The 18711-nt window shown below is 39.5% G+C and overlaps 1 protein-coding gene across 1 annotated transcript in view; it reads left to right on the top strand.

The window, feature by feature from the left end:
- LOC102414696 (ankyrin repeat domain-containing protein 26-like) overlaps positions 1 to 18711 on the top strand; it is a 54660-nt gene that overhangs the window by 22971 nt on the left and 12978 nt on the right. The window contains 1 exon segment of the mRNA XM_045165895.1: positions 15688 to 15791. Coding sequence (XP_045021830.1) covers positions 15688 to 15791 — 104 coding nt within the window.

Raw genomic sequence — 18711 nt, 5'->3', positions numbered from 1 at the left:
GAAGTGATGTCTTCTATTTAAGCTAGCAAAACTTTCATTTAGAGATAATTCAAGATGAGCCCTGTTTTAGGCCTTCGGAGATGTATTATGAATTAAGAATTTCTGGCCCTTCTGTTTCTTGTGGTTTCTAACTTCAGTTCAGTCTCTCAGTCCTGTCTGATGCTAAATACTTAATGTACGTATTTAATTTTTCGTACTGTTTGCTATAACCTTGGTGGGTGTTTTAGATCTTTCTGAAAATAAAGAGGAAATACATAAGCATTTTATCTATTCTTTTTACTAAAATTTTAATTTATAATTTTATAAATGAGATTCTTAATCTCTCTTCATTAAATGAGAAAATTTTCACTGCAACTATCTGAAAGAAGAAATGTAGAAATATATTTTTTCCTCTGGAAAGAGTCTGATTTCTTTTTTCTGAATGTCAGCAAATAATGGGTAATTACATACATTAAATGAATGAAATCACTATTTATGCTTTTTTCTTATATAGACTACTTGTTATTATTAAATCATAAGTAAAGAAAAATTACCATCAGTGTTTATAAAATTATCTGTGGAAGATATTTTTTCTTTTAAAAATATCTCTAACAACATGTACATTCCACGTTATTTTTATTTATTTATTTTTATTTTAACTGGAGGCTAGTTTCTTTACAATATTTTAGTGGTTTTGCCATACACTGACATGAATCAGCCATGGATGTACATGTGTTCCCCATCCTGAACTCCCCTCCCACGTCCCTCCCCATCCCATCCCTCTGGGTCATCCCAGTGCACCAGCCCTGAGCACCCTGTCTCATGCATCAAACCTGGACTGGCGATCTGTTTCACATATGATAATATACATGTTTCAATGCTATTCTCTCAAGTAATCCCACCATTGCCTTCTCCCATAGAGTCCAAAAGACTGTTCTTTACATCTGTGTCTCTTCTGCTGTCTCGCATATAGGGTTATTGTTACCATCTTTCTAAATTCCATATATATGCGTTAGTATACTGTATTGGTGGTTTTCTTTCTGGCTTACTTCACTCTGTATAATAGGCTCTAGTTTCATCCACCTCATTAGAACTGATTTAAAAGTATTCTTTTTAATGGCTATGTAATATTCCATTGTGTATATGTACCACAGCTTTCTTATCCATTTGTCTGCCGATGGACATATTGGTTGCTTCCATGTCCTGGCTATTATAAACAGTGCTGCGATGAACATTGGGGTACACGTGTCTCTTTCACTTCTGGTTTCCTCAGTGTGTATGCCCAGCAGTGGGTTTGCTGGGTCATATGGCAGTTCTATTTCAAGTTTTTTAAGGAATCTCCACACTGTTCTCCATAGTGGCTGTACTAGTTTGCATTCCCACCAACAATATAAGAGGGTTCCCTTTTCTCCACACTCTCTCCAGCATTTATTGTTTGTAGACTGTTGGATAGCAGCCATTTTGACCGGTATGAGATGGTACCGCATGGTGGTTTTGATTTGCATTTTCCTGATAATGAGTGACGTTGAGCATCTTTTCATGTGTTTGTTAGCCATCTGTATGTCTTCTTTGTAGAAATGTCTGTTTAGTTCTTTGGCCCATTTTTTGATTGGGTCGTTTATTTTTCTGGAATGAGGTGCAGGAGCTGCTTGTATATTTTTGAGATTAGTTGTTTGTCAGTTGCTTCATTTGCTATTATTTTCTCCCATTCTGAAGGCTCTCTCTTCACCATCCTTATAGTTTCCTTCGTTGTGCAAAAGTCTTTGAGTTTAATTAGGTTCCATTTGTTTATTTTTGCTTTTATTTACATTACTCTGGGAGGTGGGTCATAGAGGACCCTGCTGTGATTTATGTTGGAGAGTGTTTTGCCTATGTTCTCCTCTAGGAGTTTTATAGTTTCTGGTCTTATGTTTAGATCTTTAATCCATTTTGAGTTTATTTTTGTGTATGGTGTTAGAAAGTGTTCTTGTTTCATTCTTTTTCAAGTGGTTGACCGGTTTTCCCAGCACCATTGTTAAAGAGATTGTCTTTTGTCCATTGTATATTCTTGCCTCCTTTGTCATTGATAAGGTGTCCATAGGTGCATGGATTTATCTCTGGGCTTTCTAATTTGTTCCATTGATCTATATTTCTGTCTTTGTGCCCGTACCATACTGTCTTGATGACTGTAGCTTTGTAGTATAGCCTGAAGTCAGGCAGGTTGATTCCTCCAGTTCCATTCTTCTTTCACAAGATAGCTTTGGATATTCGAAGTTTTTGTATTTCCATACAAATTGTGATATTATTTGTTCTAGTTCTGTGAAAAGTACCGTCGGTAGCTTGATAGCGATTGCATTGAATCTATAGATTGCTTTGGGTAGTATACTCATTTTCACTATATTGATTCTTCCAATCCATGAACATGGTATATTTCTCCATCTATTTATGTCCTCTTTGATTTCTTTCAACAGTGTTTTATAATGTTCTATATATACATCTTTTTTTTTCTTTAGGTAGGTATATTCTAAGTATTTTATTCTTTTCGTTGCAATGGTGAATGGAATTGTTTCCTTAATTTCTTTTTCTGTTTTCTCATTGTTCGTGTATAGGAATGCAAGGGATTTCTGTGTGTTAATTTTATATCCTGAAACTTTACTATATTCATTGATTAGCTCTAGTAATTTTCTGGTGGAGTCTTTAGGGTTTTCTATGTAGAAGATCATGTCATTTGCAAACACTGAAAGTTTTACTTCTTTTCTAATCTGGATTCCTTTTATTTCTTTTTCTGCTCTGATTGCTGTGGCCAAGACTTCCAAAACTATGTTGAATAGTAGTGGTGAGAGTGGGCACCCTTGTCTTGTTCCTGAATATAGGGGAAATGCTTTCAATTTTTCAGCACTGAGGATAATGTTTGCTGTGAGTTTGTCGTATATAGCTTTTATTAAGTTGAGGTATGTTCCTTCTGTTCCTGCTTTCTGGAAAGTTTTTATCATAAATGGATGTTGCATTTTGTCAAAGGCTTTCTCTGCATCTATTGAGATAATCATATGGTTTTTATCTTTCAATTTGTTAATGTGGTGTATTACATTGATTGATTTGTGGATATTGATAAATCCTTGCATCCCTGGGATAAAGCCCACTTGGTCATGATGTATGATCTTTTTAATATGTTGTTGCATTCTGTTTGCTAGAATTTTGTTAAGGATCTTTGTATCTATGATCATCAGTGATATTGGCCTGTAGTTTTCTTTTATGTGGCATCTTTGTCTCGTTTTGGTACTAGGGTGATGGTGGCCTCCTAGAATTAGTTTGGAAGTTTACTTTCTGCTGCAATTTTCTGGAAGGGTTTCAGTAGGATCGGTGTTGGCTCTTCTCTTAATTTTTGGTAGAATTCAGCTGTGAAGCTGTCTGGTCCTGGGCTTTTGTTTGCTGGAAGTTTTCTGATTACAGTTTCGATTTCCATGCTTGTGATGGGTCTGTTTAGATTTTCTATTTCTTCCTGGTTCAGTTTTGGAAAGTTATACTTTTCTAAGAATTTGTCCATTTCTTCCAAGTTGTCCATTTTATTGTCATATAGTTGCTGATAGTAGTCTCTTATGATCCTTTGTATTTCTGTGTTGTCTGTTGTGATTTTTCATTTTTCATTTCTAATTTTGTTGACTTGATTTTTCTCGCTTTGTTTCTTGATGAGTCTGGCTAATGGTTTGTCAATTTTATTTATCTTCTCAAATAAACAGCTTTTAGCTTTGTTTATTATGGTCTCTTTTGTTTCTTTTGCATTTCTTTCTGCCCTAATTTTTAAGATTTATTTCCTTCTACTAACCCTGGGGTTCTTCATTTCTTCCTTTTCTAGTTGCTTTAGATGTAGAGTTAGGTTATTTATTTGACTTTTTTCTTGTTTCTTGAGGTAAGCCTGTATTGCTATAAGTCTTCACTTAGCACTGCTTTTACAGTGTCCCATAGGTTTTGGGTTGTTTTGTTTTTCATTTTCCTTCATTTATATGCATATTTTGATTTCTTTTTTGATTTCTTCTGTGATTTTTTGGTTATTCAGAACCGTGTTGTTCAGCCTCATATGTTGGAATTTTTAATAGTTTTTCTCCTGTAATTGATGTCTAATCTTACTGTATTGAGGTCAGAAAAGATGTTTGGAATGATTTCAATATTTTTTTTGAATTTACCAAGGCTAGATTTATGACCCAGGATGTGATCTATCCTGGAGAAGGTTCCATGTGCACTTGAGAAAATGGTGAAATTCATTGTTTTTGGGTGAAATGTCCTATAGATATAATTTAGGTCTAACTGGTCCATTGTATCATTTAAAGTTTGTGTTTCCTTGTTAATTTTCTGTTTAGTTGATCTATCCATAGGTGTTAGTGGGGTGTTAAAGACTCCGACTATTATTGTGTTATTGTTAATTTGCACTTTAATACTTGTTAGCATTTGCCTTACATATTGTGGTGCTCCTATGTTGGTGCATACATATTTATAATTGTTATATCTTCTTCTTGGATTGATCCATTGGTCATTATGTAGTTTCCTTCTTTGTCTCTTTTCAAAGCCTTTATTTTAAAGTCTATTTTATCTGATATGAGTATTGCTACTCCTGCTTTCTTTTGGTCTCTATTTTCATCAAGTAACTTTTTCCAGCCCTTCACTTTCAGTCTGTATGTGTCCCTGCCGGGAGCCAGCGTGAGAACTCCGCCCGTGGCAAAGGTCATGAGGAAGGAGGCTCGGCATACACAAAGGTGGGATCGAGCCTCAGAAGTCCCCCTGGAAATTCTTGAGCATCTATCCCCAAAACCGGAGTCTGCCTACTTTACTGCCTTGTGCTCTCACCTACACCTCTGACTTTACAGGGGTCTATCCCCCACCACCTCTTTCGGAGAGGGAGTTAACTCGGAGCTCCAGTTAATAATAATTCCTGGGCGTGACAGGAGTGTTTCAACCTACAAACTCTTCTGAAAGTTCTCTAGCCTGCCTGTCAAGTTTGTCTGGCCACATGTGATTGTTCACAGCCTCCCAACCGTGAGAGGCACGAGATGCTTTAAACCTTCTAAAAACAGATTCTTTTGAGAAGTTAGGAAATTATTAGTGTAGTATAGTGGGCTGATTAAAAATTGTATTGGTGAAGGGTTTTTCACTTGTTGGGCTAATGTTTGCTGCTAAGTGTCCACATCCCCTGCCCTTATACACATTAATGAATATATAGAAGAAATAAGTATTAACCTTTGATATTAATCATGTTAGACCTTAGGCTAAGCAAATTCTTTCCTTAATTAAAACCCACTACACCCTCACCCTATAGGAATGTAACTTTATCTGGTGCCTTCGGAAGGTGGCGTCTGTTTTAGGAATAAATCATCCCTGGAGAAATAAGTGTTCTGGTTGACTGACCTCTATCACAAGGCGAGGGTCATGAATTGTTAACAGGCCCCTTGGCCAGAAGATGATGTAACACGCCTAAGACCTTTGTATACATTTGTATGAAGCAACTGATTTTGATAAAGTCAGGACTGCTGACCCCGCATGACCCTCGTGTTTCATCTCTGTGTATAAAAGCAGACCCGAAAAATAAAGAAACGGATCAGTTCCTAGAAAGACTGATCTCCTCATGTCGTTCTTCCTCTCACCTTCTGGCTGAATTCCCATCTGGAGCATGGAGGCTCGCCAAGCCTACTAATTTTACCTGGGCTTCTAAGATCTGACCAGGGAGGCCTTAGTGTCTCCTCTCCTTCGGGAGAATGGGAGGATGCCTGCGGCCTACATAGGTGATGCAAATTCCTTGTCTTGGAATTTTATTGGCTTTCCATGTAAACCTAGTTATTCAGCCTCTTTTCTCCACTGAATTTTCTCATTGAGCTATCCTTACTTAACCACTCTTTATATTTCTAGTTAATATTTAATTAAGCTATTGTTTCCTGATCGATTCTGATGCTGTCCCGCCTTCGAGTTCCCTGGATCCACTGGGGCTGGACCCCGGCATGTCCCCTGTTTTGAAGTGGGTCTTTTGTAGACAACATATATAGGGTTATAGTTTTTGTATCCATTCAGCCAGTCTTTGTCTTTTTGTTGGGGCATTCAACCCACTTAAATTTAAGTTAATTATTGATGAGTATGATCCCGTTGCCATTTACTTTGTTGTTTTGGGTTCGAGTTTATACACCCTTTCTGTGTTTCCTGTCTAGAGAAGATCCTTTAGCATTTGTTGAAGAGCTGGTTTGGTGGTGCTGAATTCTCTCAGCTTTTGCTTGCCTGTAAAGCTTTTGATTTCTCCTTCACAGTTGAATGAGCTCCTTGCTGGGTACAGTAATCAGGGTTGTAGGTTTTTCTCTTTCATCACTTTAAGTATGTCCTGCCGTTCCCTTCTGGCTTGAAGAGTTTCTATTGAAAGATCAGCTGTTATCCTTATGGGAATCCTCTTGTGTGTTATTTGTTGTTTTTTCCCTTGGTGCCTTTAATATTTGTTCTTTGTGTTTGATCTTTGTTAATTTGATTAATATGTGTCTTGGGGTGTTTCACCTTGGGTTTATCCTGTTTGGGACTCTCTGGGTTTCTAGGACTTCAATGACTATTTCCTTCCTCATTTTAGGGAAGTTTTCAACTATTATCACCTCAAGTATTTTCTCATGGCCTTTCCTTTTGTCTTCTTCTTCTGGGACTCCTCTGATTAGAATGTTGGGTCGTTTAGCATTGCCCCAGAGGTCTCTGAGGTTTTCCTCATTTCTTTTCATTCTTTTTTCTTTTTTCCTCTCTGCTTCATTTATTTCTACCATTCTATCTTCTACCTCACTTATCCTATCTTCTGCCTCCACTATTCGACTATTGGTCCCCTCCAGAGTGTTTTTGATCTCATTTATTGCATTATTCATTATTGATTGACTCTTTTTTATTTCTTCTAAGTCCTTGTTAAACATGTCTTGCATTTTCTCAATCCTTGGCTCCAGGCTATTTATCTGTAACTCCATTTTGTTTTCAAGATTTTGGATCATTTTTACTATCATTATTCTGAATTATTTTTCAGGTAGACTCCCTATCTCCTCCTTTTTTTTTTTTTGGTTTGGTGGGCATTTATCATGTTCTTTTACCTGCTGAGTATTTCTCTGCTTTTTCATCTTGTTTAGATTGCTGTGTTTGGGGTGGCCTTTCACTATTCTGGCAGTTTGTGGTTCCTCTTTATTGTGGAGGTTCCTCTCTGTGGGTGGGGTTGGATGGTTGGCTTGTCAAGGTTTCCTGGTTAGGGAATCTTGTGTCGGTGTTCTGGTGTGTGGAGCTGGATTTCTTCTGTCTGGAGTGCAATGAAGTGTCCAGCAGTGAGTTTTCGGATGTCTATGGGTTTGGTGTGACTTTGGGCAGCCTGTATATTGAAGTTCAGGGCTATATTCCTGCATTGCTGGAGAATTTGCATGGCTTGTCTTGCTCTGGAACTTGTTGGCTCTTGGGTGGTGCTTGGTTTCAGTGTAGGTATGGAGGCTTTTGGATGAGCTCTTATCAATTAACGTTCCAAGGAGTCAGGAGTTCTCTGGTGTTCTCAGGTTTTGGACTTAAGGCTCCTGCCTCTGGTTTTCAGTCTTATTCTTACAATAAGACTGAAGACTTCTCCATCTATACAGCACCAATGATAAAACATCTAGGTTAATGATGAAAAGCTCCTCCACAGTGAGGAACACCTGGAGAAGTTCACAGAATTACATGGAGAAGAGAAGAGGGAGAAGGGAGATAGAGGTGACCAGGAGTAGGAGAGGGGGAATCAAAAGGGGAGAGAGCAAGCTAGCCAGTAATCAATTCCCTATGTGCTCTCCACAGTCTGGACCCCTTGGAGAGGTTCACGGAGTTGCAAAGAGAAGAGAAGAGGGAGGGAGGAAGGGGACAGAGGTGACCAGGAGGAGAAAAGGGTGAATGAAAAGGAGAGAGACAGATCCAGGCACTAATCAGGTCCCTAAGTATTCTCCACAGTCTGGAATACACAAAGAGATTCACAGAGTTGGGTAGAGAAAAGAAGGGAGAGGGAGGAGATAGAGGCGACCTGGTGGAGACAAAGCAGAGTCAGAAAGGGAAGAGAGCAATCAAGCCAGTAGTCACACTCCCAAGTAAAAATGGGTACTGAAGATTGGGTTCTTAAAGGCACAAAATTGATAGCAAATACAGAAAAGCAAAGATTAAAAATCTAGAGTAGAGCTTAGACTCTGAAAAATACAATATTAGAAAAACAAAACAAAGTCACAAAAATTATGAAATATATATATGAAGTTTGCTTTAAAAATAGGGTCTTTTTTTTTTTTTGCAAGGTAATAGTAGGTTATAAAAATGAAAATTAAAGGAGTAATGTCAGGGGACATTCAGCTTTTAGGAATCCAATATGTTATTCTTTTCTTTTGTGTGCCATTTCTCAAGGATTCTCTATTCCTCATCAGTTGCTGCAGGAACGAGCAGAGCTTCACACAGTTCCCGGGACTGAGATCCTGAGAAAGGGCACCTGCTTGGTCCCTTCATTGACTCCCTCCATTGACCTCACTCAAAAGTGATCTGCTCAGTTATGCCCCTCTCACTCAGGACATGCAATGCTTTCTGGCCCTTTGAAGATTGTTATTCGCTTGGCTTTGTTTTTGCCCCTCCCCCCCCTTTTTTTTACTGCCTAAAGCTGCCTTGTATGAAGATATATAAACATGCTTTTCTGCAAACAAAGCACCATTGTTTCACTCGAGACTTGGGTCCCCTGCGTCCCTCTTCTTATTGACTCCAGTCTCCAGGTCCCAGTATACAAAGACCATGACAGAGTAATAGATAACTTAAAAAATTAAATATTTAAATAATGATAATAGTAAAAATATATCTAGGAATTTCTCTGGAGCTGTTGTGGGCAATGTGGGGTCAGTTCAGTTTCAGATAGTTCCTTGATCCAGCTTATACTTCTCAAGATTTATAGGCCCCTTCCAATGTAGTTGCTGCTAACTACAGGGTTTTAATCTGTTGCACCTGTCACTCCCAAAGCCGTTCCCTCTGTTTATTTTAGCTTCTTCCGTTTGCTGTTCTCTTCAGTGTCTAATTTCTGTCCTGACACAATGGGGTGAAGGTGGTCACTTATTTAGGCTCAGTTGTTCAGTACTGCTGTGGGGACAGAGGAAGACTGCAAACAAATATCACTGACATGTGTGGGGAGTGCTTGCAGTGTCTTGGCCACATGGTGCATGCACTTTCCCACTCTACACTTCTCAGGCTCTAGGATGCTCTGCCAGGGAACTATCTGAGGCGGGCCCTGGGTTGGGTGCACTTCCAAGGTCTAAGCCGCTCAGGTTCAGGTTCTCAGGTAGTCCACAAAGGGGCAGACTCTGTTGGGCCTGCGTTTTGTGCCCTTCCCAGGTCCAAGCAGCTCAGGCAACCAGGTGCTTGGTGAGTGCTGTCTCCCCAGGTGGGGAGTGCATCTTATCCCCTCCCTGGTCCCAGCCGCTCGGTTTCCTGGGTGGCAGCGGGTGCGCCCATCTCCAGTGTGCCATATGTCTCTTCTGGGGAGCTGATCTCTGGCTGCGACCCTCCTGGCAGAAGTCAACCATCCAGAATCCCAAGGGGGTTTGATTAGCGACTGGGTGCCTGCTTGCAGCTTGGTAGAGGATGCCTCTCTGGGGCCGAGTTTGCCTCTTTCCAGCTCTGGCTGCCCACCTCCTGCCTCCCTGTCTCCAGTGGGGGATGGGCCGACCCGCCGCCATCTAGCTCTCCTCTGGTATTCACTCAGTCCTTTGTTTTTGAGTGGGCCTGGCAGTGCCTTAGGTTAGTTAGGGCTTTTTGCAGGATACTTCTCTCTCTCTCTTCCCCACCCCCTCTCTGGCTATCCCACAATTTGGGTTGCTATCTCATGTTAGTTCCCTAAGATTGCCCCCCTCAGGGCATTCGGGCCCAGTCCTTACCCTAAGCAGTGCAGCCTGCACCTCCCTGTCCCACTTGCTGATGGTGGATGCAAGCGCAGGGAGTTCCAGTTAGGCACATGATCTGTGGGTTTTATTTATTTATGTATTTATTTTTCCTCCTGGTTATGTTGTCCTCTGAGATTCCAAAACTCCCCACAGACCCAGCGGTGAGAGTGTTTCCTGGTGTTTGGAAACTTCTCCCCTTTTAAGACTCCTGTCTATTCTGCCTGTCCTATTCCTCTACCATCTTAGGACCACACCCCCCACCCCCATATTATTTTTAAGAAACTTTATTAATTTCAGTGTTTATAGATGTTAAATTACCATGTCAATTCTTTGTTATACATGTGAAACTAACATGTAAATTCTTCCATATAGAAAAGTTAGTCATTGTGGTTACTTGATTTTTTTAGTTGGTTTTTTTTTTTTCCCCCGATGTGAATATTGAGTCCTTGTTGATCATCATAAATGTATTTGAAAACTTTTAAACCTTCAACTTGGATAATCATAGTTTTACTCCTTTTTTTATATCTAGGTCATTCCTTTAATCTTTACCTGCCATTCCAGAAGACATAGATAAGAAGTTAGAGTCGTTAGTGTGCTGTTTACAGGGAAAGAGGCAGTAAACCATGTGAATGTTCAAATAGGGTTGTAAAAAATTCATTTATTCTTGAAGGATAATTGCTTTCCAGAATTTTGTTGTCTTCTGTCAGACATCAACAAGAATCAGTCTTAGGTACACCCATATGCCCTCCCCCCCAAACCCCTCTCCAATCTCCTTCTCCATCCCACCCTTCTAAATTGTTGAAGAGCCCCTCTTTGAGTTCCCTGAGTGATAGGGCAAATTCCCATTGGCTATCTATTTTACATATGGAATTGTTAGTTTCCATGTTACTCTTTCCATCCATCTCACCCTCTCCCCTCTGCCCCTTCACCCATGTCTCTAAGTCTTTTCTCTCTGTCTGTTTCTGCATTGCTGCCCTGCAAATAAATCCGCCAGTACCATCTTTCTAGACTCCATACATATGCGTTCAGATCAGATCAGATCACATCAGTCGCTCAGTCGTGTCCAACTCTTTGCAACCCCATGAATCGCAGTGCGCCAGGCCTCCCTGTCCATCACCAACTCCCGGAGTTCACTCAGACTCACGTCCATCGAGTCAGTGATGCCATCCAGCCATCTCATCCTCTGTCGTCCCCTTCTCCTCCTGCCCCCAATCCCTCCCAGCATCAGAGTCTTTTCCAATGAGTCAACTCTTCACATGAGGTGGCCAAAGTACTGGAGTTTCAGCTTTAGCATCATTCCTTCCAAAGAAATCCCAGGGCTGATCTCCTTCAGAATGGACTGGTTGGATCTCCTTGCAGTCCAAGGGACTCTCAAGAGTCTTCTCCAACACCACAGTTCCAAAGCATCAATTCTTCGGCGCTCAGCCTTCTTCACAGTCCAACTCTCACATCCATACATGACCACTGGAAAAACCATAGCCTTGACTAGATGGACCTTTGTTGGCAAAGTAATGTCTCTGCTTTTGAATATGCTATCTAGGTTGGTCATAACTTTCCTTCCAAGGAGTAAGCGTCTTTTAATTTCATGGCTGTAGTCACCATCTGCAATGATTTTGCTGCTCCCCAAAAATAAAGTCTGACACTGTTTCCACTGTTTTCTCATCTATTTCCCATGAAGTGATGGGACCGGATGCCATGATCTTAGTTTTCTGAATGTTGAGCTTTAAGCCAACTTTTTCACTCTCCATTTTCACTTTCATCAAGAGGCTTTTGAGTTCCTCTTCACTTTCTGCCATAAGGGTGGTGTCATCTGCATATCTGAGGTTATTGATATTTCTCTCGGCAATCTTGATTCCAGCTTGTGTTTCTTCCAGTCCAGCGTTTCTCATGATGTACTCTGCATATAAATTAAATAAGCAGGGTGACAATATACAGCCTTGACGAACTCCTTTTCCTATTTGGAACCAGTCTGTTATTCCATGTCCAGTTCTAACTGTTGCTTCCTGACCTGCATACAGATTTCTCAAGAGGCATAGTAATACAATAAATAACAAAGAGAGTTAAGAAAAAGTAAGTTCGTTTAAGCTAGAATTTAGCATACACCTGAGAATGGGTAGCAGGATTATGTTTAGAACTCTGGGCCTAGTTGGGAGACTAGGTAGCCATCTAGAGACTGCCTTCTCAAAATGGGACTTCATAACAATATTTTTATATGGCTGTCAATTCATAAGTATTAGTTATGATTATATTCAGTATAACTGCAAAATCAACTCTGATACCAAATACTAAAATATTTCTTGTGTTTTCTGTGACTTCGTATTTTTTAGAATTGGCTTTCCCAGAGGGAATGGGAGTCATGGGACATTTGCTACATAGTGCCTCCTTCTCAGCTGTGTCCACATAGTATATCACCTTGTTTTAGTATTTGTAATGAATTAAGAGTTCACACGGGAGGTTGCTATAAAGGAGTGATGTATCACTTAAAAGCAGTATATAGAAAGTCAATTCTGATTCTACTAGGATGCCCAGTCTATTGAGTAACCACGTCTAATAATGTGTTGTCCGTAAATACCAATTAATTTAGCACCCTTAATCAGTCATATGGTCAGGACTATGGTAAGAAATCATCCACTGTTTCTTTTTTCACTCCTGTACTTTTTTCTTTTCTATCCTCCCCTTGCATTTACAGAATATTTTCAGTTATCTCCTAGAATAGTGACTACAGGCTCTAAACTCAACGTGTTTTGTCTTTTTTTCTTTTAATCTATACAACTGAGTCGTTTGCTCTTGTCTCTCCATGAGCTTGGTAGATCCAGGATAAACAAATTCAAATAAAATGCCTACACGAGTCCCTTCAACACTGGACGATGTGAGATAGGAAAACTAAAAAATAGAATCCACTTCAGTCAGTTCATGTTGATCATTTTCTTCTCAGTCAATACATTTTATAAAATAACGAGCAGTTATTTTATCCTTCAGGGTCCCTGGATTTGTACATGTATTGGTTTCTTAAAGATTTATTCTATACTGTACCCTGAAAGTTTTATATCCTAAATTTTCTGTAAACACTCCCTCACTTCAGGCCTGCATCACCTTGTTATTCCCAGTATTAATGCCTTCAGATTCACCTTCCTCCGGTTATTCGTATGCCCTTCAGATTCCTCCCTCCCGTGGTGTTTAGAATCATCAATCTCAAAAGCACACGTGACCATGAGGCACTCTGAGTCACATTAATGTCTAGACTTCTTAAAGTGCCATTGATGCTCTCATAATCTGACTTCTGCCTGACCCTCTATCTCTAGACTTTTCAGTCCTTTGCACTAGAATTCTGAACTGCTGCTGGTGCCCTCACCACTTGTCCCTGTTGCTGTTGTTCAGTCGCTCAGTCGTGTCTGATTCTATGCGGCCCCAGGGACCACAGCACACCAGGCTTCCCTGTCCTTCACCATCTCCTGGTGCTTGCTCAACTCACGTTCATGGAGTCAGTGATGCTATCCAACCATCTCATCATCTGTCATTCCCTTCTCCTCACGACTTCAACCTTTCACAGCATCAGGGTATTTTCTAATGAGTCAGCTCTTCGAATACAGTGGCCAAAGTACTGGGGCTTCAGCACAAGCCTCAGTCTTTCCAATGAATGTTCAGAACTGATTTTGTTTAGGATTGACTGCTTGGATCCCCTTGCAGTCCAAGGGACTGTCATGAGTCTTTTCGAACACCACAGTTGAAAAGCATCAGTTCTTCGGTGCTCAATCTTCTTTTTTGTCCAATTCTCATATCCATACATGACTACTGGTAAAACCTTTGCTTTGACTAGACAGACGGACCTTTGTCAGCAGAGTAACGTCTCTGCCTTTTAAAATGCTAAGTTTGTCATATCTTTTCTTCCAAGGAGCAGGCGTCCTTTAATTCCATGACTGCAGTCACCATCTGCATTGATTTTGGAGCCCAAGAAAGTAAAGTCTGTTTCTGTTCTCATTGTTTTCCCATCTCTTTGCCATGAAGTGATGGGACTGGATGCCATGACCTTCGTCAGTCCCATTCCTTCACTTTGGACAAATATCTACCCTGTGGTGTGTGTGCTTCTCTCCCCATCTTGCTACAGCCTGAAATGCTCTCCTGCCCTTTGTTCTGTTGAACTTTGTAAGTCTGCACTCAGGCATTATCTCTAGAAAAGCCATCCCTGACACCTTTCCCTACATTTTTCGTTAAACTCCAGTGCCTAGTACTGAGCGGAAACCCGAGAAATAATTATTGAATAAGAGACACTGGGCTCTGTATCAACCTAGAGGGGTGGGATGGGGAGGGAGAAGAGAAGGAGGTTCAAAAGGGGCGATATATGTGTACCTAAGATCATGGCATCTGGTCCCATCATTTCATGGGAAGTAGATGGGGAAACAGTGAAAACAGTGTCAGACTTATTTTTGGGGGCTCCAAAATCACTGCAGATGGTGACTGTAGCCATGAAATTAAAAGACGCTTACTCCTTGGAAGGAAAGTTATGACCAACCTAGATAGCATATTCAAAAGCAGAGACATTACTTTGCCAACAAAGGTCTGTCTAGTCAAGGCTATGGTTTTTCCTGTGGTCATGTATGGATGTGAGAGTTGGACTGTGAAGAAGGCTGAGCGCCGAAGAATTGATGCTTTTGAACTGTGGTGTTGGAGAAGACTCTTGAGAGTCCCTTGGACTGCAAGGAGATCCAACCAGTCCATTCTGAAGGAGATCAGCCCTGGGATTTCTTTGGAAGGAATGATGCTAAAGCTGAAACTCCAGTACTTTGGCCACCTCATGTGAAGAGTTGACTCATTGGAAAAGACTCTGATGCTGGGAGGGATTGGGGGCAGGAGGAGACGGGGACGATAGAGGATGAGATGGCTGGATGGCATCACTGACTCGATGGACGTGAGTCTGAATGAACACTGGGAGTTGGTGATGGACAGGGAGGCCTGGCGTGCTGCAATTCATGGGGTCGCAAAGAGTCGGACATGACTGAGCGACTGAACTGAACTGAACTGAACTGATGGATAATTCATGTTGAGCTTTGACATAAAACAACAAAATTCTGTAAAACAGTTATCCTTCAATAAAAAAATTAAAACAAACAAACAAACAAAAAACACAAAAAATGCTATATATACTGAGGTGACTTTTAAGAGCTTGTCCTCTGCAGTCTAGGAGCCAAGAGGATAGACATGTAAAGAAATAATTTACAGTTCAGATCTATATCTATCACTAGGAAAATCTAGAAAGATACACTAGAAAAATCTTTAAAGTACTAAGGGAGCTACAAGGAAAGGTGTACCTCTATCAGGGGAAAGATGGCAGTAATCAAAGACAACTTCACAAAGCAGGTTGAGCCTTAAAAATGAAAAGTAATTTGTCAGAAAAGTAGAGGGAAGCATTTCAGATGAAGTTAAAAAGCTGATAAAAGCTAAAAAGGAAGAGGAATTTTGTAAACCATGAATAATGTTGCAGCTGATGCTTGGCATGTTGTTAAAAAGGTCCTGTTATGAAGTAGAGAAGAGAATGTATGGTGACTTTATGTGTCTGTCCTGTATTTTGTTTGGTTTCTGATTGTTTTGTTCACTGCTGTTTGGATCAATCTGTGACTGAATCTTTGAGCTGTTTGTGTGCCTGTAACCTGGTGACATCTGGTATTTCCCAAATGGTTTGTTGACGTTTTTAGGTCATTGGAAGTAGTTCTTAAATAAGTAAATATTCAGCTGAAGATTAAGATCGATTTAATCTGTCACTTCATACAATGTTTTAGATCTATGTTTTAAATGAGGTGTATGTCTTTTATCTAAACATTCTAAGTAATTTTAACTAAACATGCAGATCTGTCAAGAGAACTAGACTTGGAAATGATAACAGAGGAAGAACAAGGAAAACTTGATGAAGATGAGAATAACCATGCACAGGTATGTAAAACTGTAAATTTCAATATCTGGTGTAGTACTGTATGAGAAAATGTATATGAAACAAGGCAAATTAGAATGGAAAGATAAGTTAAAACCCATCACAAATGAGTTAAAGCAGAAGTTCAGTGAAATTTTGTGAGGAATACCAAATTACCATTTGTCCTGAGGAAGATCCACTACTTGACAACCCTAAGGAAGGAGCAAACCAAAAGGAAATATCTCCTAATCTCACAAATAATATACCTGATTGTGAGGAAAAAGATGCATTTGGAGTATCTGTCTCTCTAATATTCCAAGCATTTCCTGGACAAAAAGAACCCTGTCTCAAAAATGTTCGTCCGTGGTCTGTAAACTCTGGGTCCCTTGGATAGACTTGTGGGTCATCTTCAAAGTTTTTTTTTTTTTTTTCCCTAAAAATAAAGTAGACTTTGAAAATTATCAACTAGACTTTGAACATGTGTTTATGAAAATTGAGGAGAGTTTTTATAATGATACAGAAAATTAAAAAAGTATGGGAGCTGGTAGCTATATTCAAAGTGAAAGACCAAGAGACTGATATGCAAATGTCACAAAATATGAGGCAAGATCCCACTAATAGGAAATTAGACATGGGACAGGCATGCCATTCTAGTCTGTGATTTGTCTACCCTGGTAAGATGAAACATAGAATTTAAATAAAAATTCACGTTCCCCTTGCTGTTGTTAAAATACTGATCTGAAAAATAAAGCAATACAGGACTGATTCCAGAAGCCACTGCATGCAGATAATTGCAGCACTAGTGACAATAAAAGCATGGAACCCGAATTGCAAAATGAGAATTCTTCTCCACCTAATAGTCAAGGCGCATCTGAAGTGTATGTAATGAAGAATTAGAGAAGGATATGCAGAGGTTTAAGAATGAAATAGACATGTTTCAAGTAGAGTTTCTTGCTCTGGAAAAAGAGAAAATTTAACTTCCAAAAGGGTTTCTAATTTTCTCTTGCTTTCGTTTTTCTCTTTCTTGATGATGTGGTCCATTTTGATTTTCCATTTATGAATAAAGTAGGGTCATCCAAAGAGGTAATTGTGTAGAAATTGATTACTATCTCAATAACAGGAATTCAATAAACTATTTTCATGGCTTTTGTCCTTCAATCAATTCTAATATCTAATTCTTCTCCGTTAGTCTTCATATGGACTGGAAAACTCATTTAGCTGTGTACCATGTGGTCTTCTGAGCCAGAATAAACACCAAGGAAATTGCTTAAGAAGAATAATCAGCTAGGGTTTTGCATCTTTTTTCCCCCCTTTAACTCTCTTGGGTTAAATATAAGTTATATTTCCATAGAATGGGAATAAAGCACTGACTGAGAGATGGGACATGAACTTGTGTTCCCTCTAATCTCTTCATTGTGCTTGAATATGTGTGATCTTCTCTGCTTTCTGCAATCGCTGGACACTTAGATTTCCAGCATGGCTGCTTCAGGATCTTTTTAATAACAAATATGTGTGCTCCCACATATGCTTTAATCAGCACTCTCAGATGTTTCTTTTGAGACAGATCTTTCCATTATGTTGTTTACTAAAATGTAGAAAGTTTTGACATGTGTGATTTTGTTACACAGATAGTGTGTGTGTGTGTGTGTGTGAAAGTTGCTCAGTCGTGTCCAACTCTTTGCGAACCCTTGGACTGTAGCCTTCCAGGCTCCTCTGCCCATGGAATTCCCCAGGCCAGAAAGAATACCAGAGTGGCTAGCTGTTCCCTTCTCCAGAGGATCTTTCTAACCCAGGGATCAAACCCAGGTCTCCCACACTGAAGGTGGATTCTTTAATATTTGAGCCACCAGGGAAGCGCATAGGTAGTATAAACCCTGAGCAAAAAAGAAATAAAAAAAAATGTTTATCTACAAAGGAGAAGACTGAGTTCTGAGATGCTGTGAGATTTTTCTTTCTTCAGTAATAGTTTTTTAAAATTGTTTGCTCTTTTGTGTAAGAGGTGCTTTGACTAAGTTTGAACAGCAGCCAAAAAGGCAAAAAAAAAAAAAAAAAAAAAAAGAAAGAAAGAAAAGAAAAGAAAAAAACCTCTATGTAGTCTCCTGTTTAAAAAAAAAAAAAAGGAGATGAGCCCTACCCTCAACTAAGGCATTGAGTTACTGTGCCAGAGTCACACTTTTAACTTATCTGATTAATCTGATGAATTCATTTGGTAACATATAACATTCAATGTTCCAGAATTGTATCATCTCTTTTGGTGCCATAAAATGCTAGGGAGTGCCAGTTTAGGGGCCTTAAACAAAACCTTGAACCTTTTTTTTTTTTATTATTTTATTGCTGTTTTTGGTAAATAGTGGGGCAATACTAGGTAGTTATTTCTATACCCTCTATCTGTAAGGTTTGATGGTTATTGAATGTGGAATTGGGAAGCATTACTTATATTCCAGAATTCCACACTAACTAACAACTCCTCAGTTTCATTCTGCTCCTTGTGTTTTGGTAAACTCTGGTTCATTTAATTTAGTGAACACTGTCACTATTTTGCTATCTCCCGAATCCAAGTGAAAAAAGAATTGTAAAAGGCAGAGGGGAAAGAATAGCTTTAGTGCAGAGAGAAGAATGTTTCCTTTCTGAGGCACAAAGGTGTCACATCCTCTACATCCAGCTGTTTAATGGAAAATCCAGGTGGTAAAGACCAAAGAGGACAGATTTTGTGTCTTTGTCTATGCCAGTCAGATGGGGAAGACTGAATACGAATAATTGCATTTTATTAAGAAAGCCATTTTTGAAATGTTGGGAATTTTGTTTCTTTTCCTCAAACAGAAAGGAGCAGATTTTACAGAAATTTAAGTGACTTGTAAGTGATAAAATTAAAATAAACACAAAAATATTTTTATCACTTAAATTCAGGGCGAGCACTGAGTCAAACAAGAAAATTGAAAACAA

Source organism: Bubalus bubalis, chromosome 5 (assembly GCF_019923935.1).
Source record: "Bubalus bubalis isolate 160015118507 breed Murrah chromosome 5, NDDB_SH_1, whole genome shotgun sequence".
In the NCBI taxonomy this organism is placed as follows: Eukaryota; Metazoa; Chordata; class Mammalia; order Artiodactyla; family Bovidae; genus Bubalus; species Bubalus bubalis.
This window is presented reverse-complemented; position numbering and strand designations above follow the sequence as displayed.